This window comes from Tupaia chinensis, unplaced genomic scaffold (assembly GCF_000334495.1).
Source record: "Tupaia chinensis unplaced genomic scaffold, TupChi_1.0 Scaffold000228_1, whole genome shotgun sequence".
Classification (NCBI taxonomy): Eukaryota; Metazoa; Chordata; class Mammalia; order Scandentia; family Tupaiidae; genus Tupaia; species Tupaia belangeri.
Window position 1 is genome coordinate 4,491,010 of NW_006159703.1, and position 12,736 is coordinate 4,503,745.

Below are 12,736 nucleotides of genomic sequence, written 5' to 3' on the forward strand. Positions count from 1 at the left end.
GAAGAAAGAACAAGGTTTTATTTTCTTTCTTTTTTTTTAAATTTTTTGCATGGCTTTAGTATTTGAAAATGTTATTCTTGAGTTGATCCCATAGCCTAGTGGTTAAGAGAGCTGGGTCCCGCATACCTGATCTCATATTATACAAATACCAGGATTGGCAGCTTGAAAACATGCAAGGCATGTGTGCACGTGTGCCTTAAAACCCACCAGGACAGAAAAATGGAGGAGAAGGGACTGAAGCATAATCCTGCCCCACTGGGGATGTTTTCTCTCTCTCCCTCTCACTGTCTTTCTTTCTGTCACTGGTGAATGCCTATGTTCTCTGGCAATTAAAAACAATGTACAAGTATTATTCTTGTATGTATGTCAGCCAACCTAACTAGAACACGGTTCTTAGTGGAGGGGGTACACCACCTTGGGGCTGTTTGAGTATTTAAGAGACATTGGGGTATAGTTATGACTGAGGAGCACTACAGATATTAAGGCGGAGGGCAGATAGGTGACACATTACAATATGAGGGACAATCTCTCATAAGAAAAATGCTGACCCAGACAGATTCATGTACTTTGGATGCTGCTACTCAGCAGGCTGGGTCCATAGGGGAGGCCTGGTTTTGTTTCTCAGCTCACCCTAAAAAGCCAAGTGCAGCGGTTTGCACATGCAGTCCCTATAAATCTCACACTTAAACCTAAAAGAAAAATAAGATTCCACTATGATTTTAGAATGTCCTACCACCATCTGTGTTTGTGAAAATTTCTTTTATAAATATGTAATCTAGAACTTAACTCCTTTTACATATAAATACAAAGGTGTTTTGCATGGCAATTTATATACACTAAATGAAAGGAAGATCAGAACAAGTATTTACTGCAGGTCACCTATAGTCACTCATGGTATTGGAGTTGCCAACACAACAAGCCTGTGTTACACTGTGTCAGTAGTTGTCACGACCATGGTGATTTAACATACAAGTGCACATATGTGATTACTTTATTGTGTGTTCTTCTGTAGACCAACCAGAGCATTTTTAGATTCAGTATCACTTATCTCAAATGCTTGGGACTAGAAGTGTTTTGAATTTTGGACTTCTTTGCAGATGTTGGAATATATACATATACATAATGAGATATCTTGGGATAAGATCCAAGTCCAAATGTGAAATTCATTTATGTTTCACAGATCCCTTATGCACATAGTCTGAAGGTAATTTTCTACAACATGGTATTTTCATATTGCAATGTTTTGATCATGACCCATCACATGGGATCAGGTCTTGAATGTTCTACTTCCAATGTCATATTGCTATTCAAAAAACTTTGAATTTTAGGGCATTTCTTATTTTGGATTTTCTGATTACAGTTACTCAACACATGTAATGAAATATATAGTATTTTATTATAAATCTTTTTATTTTTATTGCTTCTTTGTCTTCTAGTTAAGGTATTATGTTGATATTTTTAAATTGTATGTACACAGTTTATATGACTCATGAATTCCATTTCAGTAAATTAAAAAAGTACTATGAAATATTTGTTTTAAAAATGAGGAGAGTAGTGGTTGGCCTACGAGAGTGGAGAATTGGTCTAGAAAGGTATAGTGGCTTTCAAGAGCATGGCTATGCTGTTATCTTGAACTTGAAGTGTCTTGTCTAAAGTGAATGCACTGGAGTGTCCTGATTTATCAGTCCTGGACATATGCAATGAGAGAAATTCAGTGAATACAATGGTTGGAGAGAATAACGCAGCAACATCAGCACACTACTTCTCTAAACAAGAAAATTAAAAAGATCTGGTCCAGTTTCAAGCTTTTCCTCACTCACAGTCCTGACGCATTTTTAACAGCTGTAATACACATCTTCCATAAAAAGCTCTATTTCATTATCTGATGAATATCTAATTTGACAATATTTGCAAATCAAGTTTGTAGAATTCTGTTGTGTTTGTGTGAGTGTGTCTGTGTGTTGTTCTTTCTCAGAATAATTTATGAGGGAGAAATGCTTCCATGTGCTAGAAACTGCTGAGATAGAGAAATTAATTTTGTGGGTAGCCTGCAAATAAACGCTAGGTTGCAAGATGTAATGTAATGTAATGTAATATAATATAATAAGAGTGTCCCCTCGGGATTGACTGTGGCAGATTTCCAATCCCTCAGGCCTCTTTGGTTTCTCTGCTTTAATAATAATGGAATAAAGAATAGTTATTCTCATTATGAGTGCCATTGTATACCAGGAAGAGCGCTGTTTTTCACGCATTAACTTGTTTTTATTGTCACAACAAGCCTATTGCAAAACTTTGGCAAAAATGTTTAAAAATCCCATCCTCCAGCCATAATTTCCTAACTCTAGAAGGTTTTCCTCCAGCCCTCTGACTCCAACAATTCTTTGAATCTTTCAGGATATTTGTCCCATTGATACTAACATTTTTTTTTAACTTTCCCTTACCCTCCTCACCTGACTGGTGGTAGGATCTTAAAGATATCATAAATGCTAAAGATTCCACAAGCCTAAGGATACTCTGATCATTGTCCTGGATAATGCTAATCCAGTAATACTCAAAAAAGTCTAAACAGCCAGAACCGAAAAAGTTTTAGAATTATCTCCTGCCTCACGAGTAGAACAGTTGAAAAAATGGAAATTTCAGTTTACAGTCCAAAGGGCTCAGAGCGGCTGACATAGCAAATGTCAATCTCTGAAACACTGTCACATAGCTCTCAAAGTGTGTGTGTGGGCCCAGTGAAAGAAGATACTGGAAAGGAGAATTCAGTTTGAACTAAGAGAAAATGACAAATACTTTTCTTCTTGTATTGCAACTTCAAATGCACAGCTAGCATGCCATATTAAGCTTTCTAAGAATGGGTTTTCAATGATTATTGTGTCAGTTAAAATGGACCAAATTATATTTTGGTTAACAAAGAGACACTAACCCTCAGTATTTTAAAACAACAAAAGTTTCTTTTTCCCTCATGTGTCCATTGTGGGTTGTCGTTGTAGGAGACCCTGCTATCACATTTATTCAGAGACCCAGACTGATAGGCTGTTTGCCATCTTAGATGTTGCCAGTTGCCATGCCAAAGGAAAATAGAACATGGGGTAGGGGGGAGAATGTGTGTGTCACAGACTGGTAATAAATTTCCCAGCCTGGAAGTGACTCACATTACTTGCACTCAACAACTCACTAGTCAGAACTAGTCAGAGGGCTCTACCCAGCCATAAAAGATCTGGAAAGTTCAAATCCACATGTGTCCAGGAGAGGACAGTGAACAGCATGGTGGGCACTGCTGAGTTCCAGGTAAGGCATGCTGGCCATTTAGTTGGTACTTCTCATTCTTGTCCTGCCCTAATCATCGGAACTGCCTACAAAATCTCACAATGGAGTAAGCTCCCCAAAACCAGTAATGCAGGCAAAGACTGCAGGTTAATGACGCCATAGAGGCTATCCCTTTTCCTAATAAGGTAATAATTTTTCATTTGCCAAAGGGTATGTGTGTTCACCAGAAAGAAAGAGACAGAGAAATAAAGAGAAAGAGAAAGTGAAAAAGCACCTTTGTGGGGAATAATAAAGCTATATTCCCTTCTCTTCCATTTCTCCCTTCTTTTAGGATTTTGGGCATGCAAGTGCCTGGCATGTTTTTTAAGCCACAAGGTCTGGGACTTGAACTGTGTGGCTGGTTACGTGGGATCAAGCTGCCTTAACCATGAAGTCACAGGCAGGCTAGAAGCCCACAGTTTTAAGTTTCCACCTGGGTCCCTTACCACACAGAATAAACGAAAGTAGGTAATATGTAATCCTTCACTAAATGCACCATATATTTAGAAAGAAAAAAATAGTTTTCAAACAACTCAATGCCCAGGTGCTAGGGTGAATCGTATTCATCTGAGACAAACAGATGAATGGGCTGACCATTAAACTGCTTCTTGCTCCTCTTCCCCACAAAGGAGTCAATCACATGAACTCTTTCTATGACAAGAAGTGATTATCAGAAAAATCAAACTTAAAACCAAAGGAAAGAAATTCCACTGGGAGAAGCCCCTATTTCAAAATTCATGGTGCTACCATTTCTTTGTAAAAGTCAGAATCTGGCTCTCAGCTCCCTGTGCACCTGTCGATGGGACAATAGGCAGCTAGTGAGAAAATGCCCTGCTACTCACTTGAGACCATAGCAGCCAGTTAGACTAATTAGAAATTGACAAAACATCTAGAAACTCTGAAGAAAGGGGAAAATATGCTGTAAGGGCTTCCCTTCCCAAGCACAGATAATAGATTTCAAAAATTAGTATCTGAATTCAACCTTCGGTTAACAGACACTTTCCTGACTAATCCACATAATTCAGAAGTTCGGATTATCATTGCAATTGCTTTCAGATACAGAAATGAAGACTAGAAAAAGATTAATTTGGCCCAGCTTTGGCAGCACAGGCACTCATTACAACACCAGAAGCCATATGGTCCACTGTGGGTCAGATCCCTGGCCTGGTTGACCTGAAACACATCAGGATCCCACATGCATGTCCAATTCTGATGAGTCAGAGAACTGGGGAAAGAGGATAACGGGGTAATGGGACCTCGGTGAGGTGACTGTCTCTCTCTCTCCCCCATATGTACATATGCACTATCATGAGTAACCAAAATAATTTTAAAAAATAGAATAACTTCATTCATTCCTTTTCAAAGTGAGTTCATATCTGTGGTACACAGGAAAGTATCCTGAATGGGCTGTACCAAAAACTGATCCTAATCTTTCAAAGCTGACACCATATCACCAGGACTTCCTTATTGCCAGGATTGGTGATGGAGTATTGGGTTTGAGGGACCATAGTTAATGGTAAATGGTACTTTATATGTTCTGAGGGAAATCATTTATCTCTGACATTCTACATTAAGTCAAATTTCCACCCACAGAAGCGTTCATTTTACTCTTTAAATTGTCAAGTGACATAAAATAATTTTCTCTGGTTTCTGCTGCTAAAATGTCCTTATAGTAGAGCTACTTATAAAATCCCAAGAGAATGCAAACATTATAGGATAACTACTGAGTATGTTTACATAAGAGTCAACCACCAAGCACCTAGAAAATGAGCCAAACCATCTGTAGATAAAATGGCTCAGTGACTGATTGACTAACCTGTCTATTTAAGAAGAGCATCTGTGTGCTTCTCCTCTTTGTCACCAGCTCTATCTGCCTCTTCTCCCTAGCTCGAGGCTAATACAGCCTCCTACCAACCTTTAATTCTGGGGTATTGCCCTTTTTAAAAGGAGGGCTAGCATCTATAAATCATAAAGTCTACACCTGAACTCAGTCTGGCCCCAATCTGTTTAGCTGCACATTAGTCCAGGATGAGTTCCTTTCTTTTCCTGTACCTGATTTATTTCTCCTCACCTCCTTTCCCCCCTTCCCAAACTCTTCCCACCTCCATCTTTCTTTATTTCTAACTACATGGGTAAGACATGAACACATTCTTATTGTTAACAAAATTGGATTCACAATAATTAATGTCTGGCATGGCCATATGTAGACAGAGATCTGGAATAACAGGGTTTCTTATGAACTGCTGGTAGGAACATAACCATGATGGGGAGGATTTGGGTACTACTTAGTAAAGATGTGTGCACCCTACAACTGCTCCTAGGCACACAACCTAAAGTAATTCACACATGTGAGTTTCCAACTGTGGGAGCCAGAATTTAGAATTCAAACCTCAGTGTGGGATCCAACTTCCCTAACCAATAGGCTATGGGGCTGGCCTCCAGGAGATATGCTTATTTACAAAATAATTATATTTGTAAAACACTATATGTTATCTACATGTTCATCAACAGAAGAATCAAAAACCAAATTCTATATAGGAGTGAAAAGTTTTAAAATAGATAAATATCAATATTGATTATGTTTTTAAGAAGTGTTTGCCTTAGAGCATGTGTATTCACTGGAGAGAGACAGAAGCAGTGAGAGAAAAAGTGAGAAATCATCCCCCCATGGGGGGATGGCCGTGCCATAATCCGTTCTCCATTCTCCTTCCTGGATCTTGGGCATGCATGCACATGTCCCCAGCATGAGTTTTAAGCCACCAGGTCCAGGACTTCTAGTCTTTTAAAAAGCAAGTTGTAGAATAATATATAAAGTATATTATTTATGTGCTATGATTTGAATGTGTACTCCAAAGTTCATGGGTTGGAAACTTAATCTCCAACATAAGTGTTGCGAGGTGGGATCTTTAATAGGTAACTAGGTTATGAGAGCCTTATCCTCATGAATGGACTAATGTCATTATTATGGCAACAGTTTAGTTATTGAGGAGTGGTACTGATAAAAGAATGATATTGACCCCTTTCTATTCTCCCTCTGTCATATGTACACACGTGTGGACACATGCACATGCCCTCTGCCTTTCCACTTTCCACCATGAGATGACTCAGAAAGAGGGCTTTCTCCAGGTGTGAGCCCCTCAACCTTGGACTTCCCAGCCTTCAAAATGTATGAAATAAATCTCTAGGGACAGGCGGTGGTGCAGCAGTAATGCAACAAGACCCACTTGGTAAAGGCCCTAGGTTCAATACTCAAGACCTTCCTGGACATGCCAGGCATGTTCACACATGTGCCCATGATCCAGGTCAGTTGAGACTGGAGGTGGAAGATGCTACTGGGAGTGCCTGCCAGCCTATCTGTCTAATCCTCTTTCTCTTTCTCATGGAAGAAATATATAAACAAACTTTAGAAAAAAAGACATCTGACTAAAAAAGAAAGAGAGACAAAAAGCAAGAAATCACCCCCCCCAGGGGGGATGGCCATGCTGCAATCCCTTCTCCTCCATTCTCCTCTCGGGATCTTGGGCACACACGCACATGCACCCAGCATGAGTTTTAAGTCACCGGGTCCGGCACACGAACCGTGGTCAACTACATGGGAGTCCAGTGACATAGCCATTACGCTAACTGCTGGTCCCTAAATAAAATAATTCTTAAAAAAAAAAAAACACTACCAGTCTCAGGTATTCTGTTGTAGCAACATAAACTAAGACAAGGATTAAAGACATAAAAAATATTAAACATTATTTGGAATACATGCTTTAAGTACACAAAGCACTAAATAAATGCATGAGAATGATGATTACTCTTAGTGAGTAATTTCTTCTGTAGGGAGAAGTGTAGGGATATAAACGGGAAGGGGTAAGTTGTATTCTCCAGGCCTTATTTTCTAAATTAGATGATGAAGATGTGTTCCATTATACGATGTGCTATTTTGTTAGTTTCATCAATTTCTTAAGTTGTAAACACTCTAGGCAAACAAAATGTAATCATTGTAAATGATCTTAAACCTCATGTTGGGCACTACTGGACACCTAATCCCAGGCACACTTCAGAGGTATCTACTGTTAGTAGCTATTAGTTTTTCTTTTTCCTAATCAATAATATAGCATCTTTTGAACAAGTATATCTCTTCTTTTTTAATGATAGCGTGCACACACACACATGAGACAGAGACAAATATAGAGCAGCGAATAACCCTTAACAGGATCTCATCATGTCATGATCTTCTTTTGCCAGCCTCCCAGTTCATCAAGATCTTGGTTAGCGGTGTGCATACCTGGTCTGTTTTTCAGGCAGACCCACAGATCTGAGCCTGTGTTTGGCCATGTGGTGGCCAGCACTGCAATTCAGTATGTTACGGAAACACGGCAGAACCTGTGACAATGTTCAGCCTTCTAATTCCTGCACACCAAGTTCTGTTTGTCCAAATTCCAGGCATTCTTCTCCCACAGGATAATTTCTTAAACTCACTCAGAGCTGTCAGTTCCTGCCAAGCTAATTTGGCAACTAGAGAAATACACTCAACTGCATATATATCACCATTTTTTCTTTAAATTAAGCCTGAGGGAATGGGCAACCTACTCCTTTTTCACATTAATTCTGGTGATTTTTATATTAAGTTTCACAAAGAATATGTAATTTTCAAGCAATTTATTTTTCTCATAGCTTTCAAAGTTTACTCCAAATTCATCACATCATTTATGTATATTTTATACTTGCACTTAGCAATTTAAAATATCTAAGCGTATTTCTCACCTAATATAAAAGTTGAGATTTACATAATTCCCCAGTATAAGAGAGATTCAGAATGAGAGCTTTGGAGTCAGCCAGACCTGAGTTCAATTCTTAGCTCTGCCATGGGCTACTTCAATGTAAATATATTAGTTTTCTATAGCTAGGCAATAATTACCACAAATTTAGTGAATTAACCCAACATCTACTCATTAGCTCACAGTCTGAGCATGTAACTGAGTTCTCTGCTCAGTGCTAAAATCAAGGTGTAGACAGGACTCTGCTGATCGCATTTAGATCTCAGAATTTCCTTCCCAGCTCACATGTTGCTGGCAGAATCCAGTTTCCTGTATTTGTAGGATTGACTGTTCCCCTCAGCCCCCACTTCTCTTACTGCTGTCGGCGAGGGCCACTCTCAGCTCCTAGAAACAGCCCTCATTCCTTGTGATCTGGTCTCCTCCTCTGTCTTCAAAGACAGCATAAGATTTTCCCCTCACACCAAATCCATCTTGAGCTTCAAATCTTTGGCTTCCCTTTTACCTCTAAATCCAGATATAAAAGGCTCACAGATTTAGTCAAATTTACCTGGATAATAGCCTTATTTCACTCAGCTGATGTGAGACCTTTAGATCCGCAAAATCCATTCACAGTAGCATCCAGATGAGTGATTAAATAATTAGAAAGACTGAGCCCATCATGGAGCAGGAAATGTTGGTGGACATCTTAGAATTCTGCCAGTCATGAGACACTGGATGCCCACAGAGTCAACTGCAGTTCATGTCTCAGGCCTGGCAGCTTAAAACTCATGCTGAGCACCTGTGTTCATACCCCAGATCCTGAGAGCAGAATGGAAGAGAAGGGATTGCAATAAGATCATTCCCCTTAGGGGGTGATTTCTCCCTTTCTGTCTCTTTGTTTCAATCTGTCTCTCTGGAGAGCACACACACCCTATAGCAAAAATCTCTCTTTAAAAAAATAAAAGAATTCTGCCACTCACACCAAGTCATCTTGGCTTTATGAGCCTTAGCTATAAAATAGGAGAAATGGTGCTCACTGCAAAAAAAGTCATTTGGATACAGAGAAACAGCAACAAAAGCTTCCAACTACTGACTGTGCTCAGAAATTAGGCTCCCTGTTTTCATTTCATTTCATCTTCCTGGCAACCTTTGTTTTTGTTTTAGTTTAATTCAGATACAGTTGGTATTTAAAAATCTGCTATACACACACACACACACACACACACACACACATATATATATATATATATATATATATATATACTTGGGCAAGGATGTACACGTGCCTGGCATGAGTCGAACTGCAGTCAAGTCCAGCAGTGTAACCATTACGTCATCAGCTGGTCCTTTTGTGTTTTGAGACAAAGGTAGATTTGCATGCAGTTTTCCGAAATAATGCAGTGTGTATCCCTAGTTGTAATATCTTGCCAAAAGACAGCACAAATTTATACCCATGACATCGATACAATCAAGATACAGAAATTTCCATCACCGCAAAGACCCCTCCCGTTGCCTTTTCAGATCCAGGCTTCATTCCTCTGTTCGTCTTACCTCCTGGCGAGCACTAATCTGTTCTCCATTTCTGTAATTGTTTCATTTTGAAACCGTTGTATACGTGGAATAATAAAGTGGGTAACTGTTTTGGGATTGCTTTTTTCTCTCTGCATATTTCTCTGGATTCATCCAGATTGGTGCTTGTATCTGTATTCATAATTCCCTCGTATTGCTGGGCACTATTTCATGGAAAGGACGTACCACAGCTTGTTTAACCATTCACCCTTCGAAATACATCTGGGTTGCTTCTAGGGTTTTTGCTAGTATGAGATAAACTGCTATAAATATTTGGTTGCAAAGTTCTGGGTGAACCCTGGTTTTCTGTTGTGTGGAATATATACCCAGAAATGCAATTGCTGGCTATAAAATCATTTAATTTTTAATTTTTATATGTTTAAGAATTGTCAAATGTTTTTCCAGAACAGCTGTCCTGTTTTCCATCTCTGTCAGCAATGTATGCATGATCCAGTTTCTCCATATCCTTGCCAGCATTTGGTGATATCACTGGGTTTTGTTTATTTATTTTAGCCATCCTGGTAGGAATGTTCTCATGGTGACCATTCTGATAGGTAAGCTCTAGCTGTGGTTTTAACCTGTACATCGTCTTCAGTGAAATATTTCTCCACAGCTTTTGCCCATCTTCTAATTGGATTGTTGATTTTTTTTATTATTTGTTTTTATTTTTAACATTAATATGCTATACATCATTACAGTATACAAAATGAATTTTTCATCCAAAATACATTGTCTGTTGGCTCAGTCAAGTACATCAACATATGTGTTATCAACAAACAATTTTCCATTTCTTATGTCTTGTATATTTTGAGTTTTTTCTCTTTTTTTGCCATCCTTGATTCCCTATCCCTAACCCTCTGCCCTGTCCAACCCTCCTCCCATTGTCTCTGTTATCCCTGTTTGCTTTCTATGCCTATCCCCCCCATTTAATTGATTTGCTAATGAACTTAATTTGTCTAAATATTTGCAATAGCAAGCACAGCTGATATTTACATACACAAGAACCCATGTCTGACTTTAGGCTTTTCTGTACATGGTCTGCTGAGTTTGGACATATATTATTTACACTTGTGTTACCACCCCCACAATCCAGATAATAAACATATCCATCACCTCCAAAAGTCCCTTTGTTTTCTTTTCTAATGAGATCTATCCTACCAGCAAACAGTAAATGCATTATACATTACAGGGTCAATGACACCTTAACACTATATTAACTGTAGGCACTATTTTGTATAGCAGGTCTCTGGAACTTACTCACCATGTACAGCCAATTGCATACTCACTGAACAACAGCTCCCCCTAACTCCCTCTCCTCATCCCTTGGTAACCACCATTCTGTTGTCTACTTCTACACCTTTGACTATTTTAAATGGCTCACATAAAAGGAAACATGAAGTGTTTATCCTTCTGTGACTGACTTATTTCACTAGGCATAGCGTCTCCTGGGTTTATCCATGTTGTCACAAATGTAGAATGTCCTTTTTAAAGGCTGAATAATATTCCATTGTAAGTGTGCATCATATTTTCTTTACCTATTTTTTCTGTTGATGAGCATCTGGATTTTGACTATTGTGAATAATACTGCAATAAACAGGAGAGTGGAGACATCTCTTCATGATCCTGACTTCTGTTGTTTGGAATATATACCCAGAAATGAGATTGTTGGCTATAAAATCATTTAATTTTTAATTTTTTGAGGAACCTCCATCCTGTTTTCCTTAGCAGCTACACCATTTGACATCCTCAGGGATTCCAGTATCTCCAAAACTTCACTAACACTTGTTAGCTTCAGTTCTGTTCATTTTTATAATAGCTATACTAATATGTGTAAGGTAGTGGTTCTTTGTGCTTTTGATTTGTGGTTCCCTGCTGATTAGTGATGTTGAACATCTTTTGTTAGCCCTGTTGGGCATCTGAATGTCTGCTTTGAAGAAATGTTTATTAAGGTCCTTTGTCCATTTTTATATTGAGTTATTTGTTTTTCTGCTATTGAGTTGTAGGAGTTATGTGTTTTAGAAAATAACCTATTACCATATGTATGACTAGCAAATATTTTCTCTCATTCCACAAGTTGCCTATTTACTCTGTTGTTTTCTTTACTATGGAGAAACTTTCTAATTTGATGTAGTTTCACTTACTAATTTTTATGTTTCTTGCCTATACTTCTGGAGTCATATCCAAGAAATCATTGCTGAGAATAATGTCAAGATCTCACTATGGGGATTGGCAGGTGATATGATGATTAAGGTGCTGGACTCCTTAATCTGACTGAGGTTCAGGTCCTGGACCTGGCAACTTGCTTTCTCACTTTCACTTTCTCTCTCTGTGTGTCTCTTTGGTCAAACAACAACAACAAAACAAAGACAAATCATAATAATAAATAAATTTAAATAAATAGTTATTTTAAGAAAAGATCTTATCATGGAATTTCACTGATAATACTCACAAACACTTATAAATCAAATAAATTTAAAGAAATAGTTATTTTAAGAAAAGATCTTATCATAGATGTTCACTGATAATACTCACAAACACTTATAAATACCAGTTGCCATCATCATCACCATCACTGCCACCATCACCGTCATCATCAGCATCATTTTGTACTGGGCAGGACAAACTCAAAAGCATTCAGTAACACCTACCACTTACCTGCTCTTCACCCAGGTCATGCAAAAACCATGATGATAAGCAGTTTGCAAGATGTTTCTGGGGAACTGCTATTCCTGGAAAGCTGCCTGGTCACTTTTTTTTTTTTTTAATGCCCCAGGAGAGGCTTCTGTTGAAGCTCTCGTTCTGGAACCCACAACATCAGAATCCAGAAGCTTCCAGTCTCTTAACACCAACTTAATGGTGGAATTTGCATAGCCTAGTGCAAAATGAAGCCCTTTTAACATTTACATTTGATCTTTGTTTTCTGGTTACACAGATTCCCTTATCTCATTTTACCTGTTATTTGTTTTAAAGATTTTCACCCCAGTTTACCAAATTTTTAGTGGAGATGAGAGGTGTTTAAAAGCACTTTCAAATCTCATAACAGCATATAAAAATTTCTGTGCCCGCTAAACTAACACTCTACATTCTTTTCAAATAGAAATCTGTAATCATCA

General features: G+C 38.4%; 1 protein-coding gene across 1 annotated transcript in view; it reads right to left on the bottom strand.

Moving 5' to 3' along the window:
- HTR4 (5-hydroxytryptamine receptor 4) overlaps positions 1 to 12,226 on the bottom strand; it is a 124,197-nt gene extending 111,971 nt beyond the window's left edge. Inside the window, exons 1-2 of the mRNA XM_014587657.2 lie at positions 12,172 to 12,226; positions 2,451 to 2,561 (exon numbers count right to left, since the gene is read on the bottom strand). Coding sequence (XP_014443143.1) covers positions 2,451 to 2,561; positions 12,172 to 12,226 — 166 coding nt within the window. The remainder of the gene's footprint in view (positions 1 to 2,450; positions 2,562 to 12,171) is intronic.
- Positions 12,227 to 12,736: the final 510 nt, after the last annotated feature.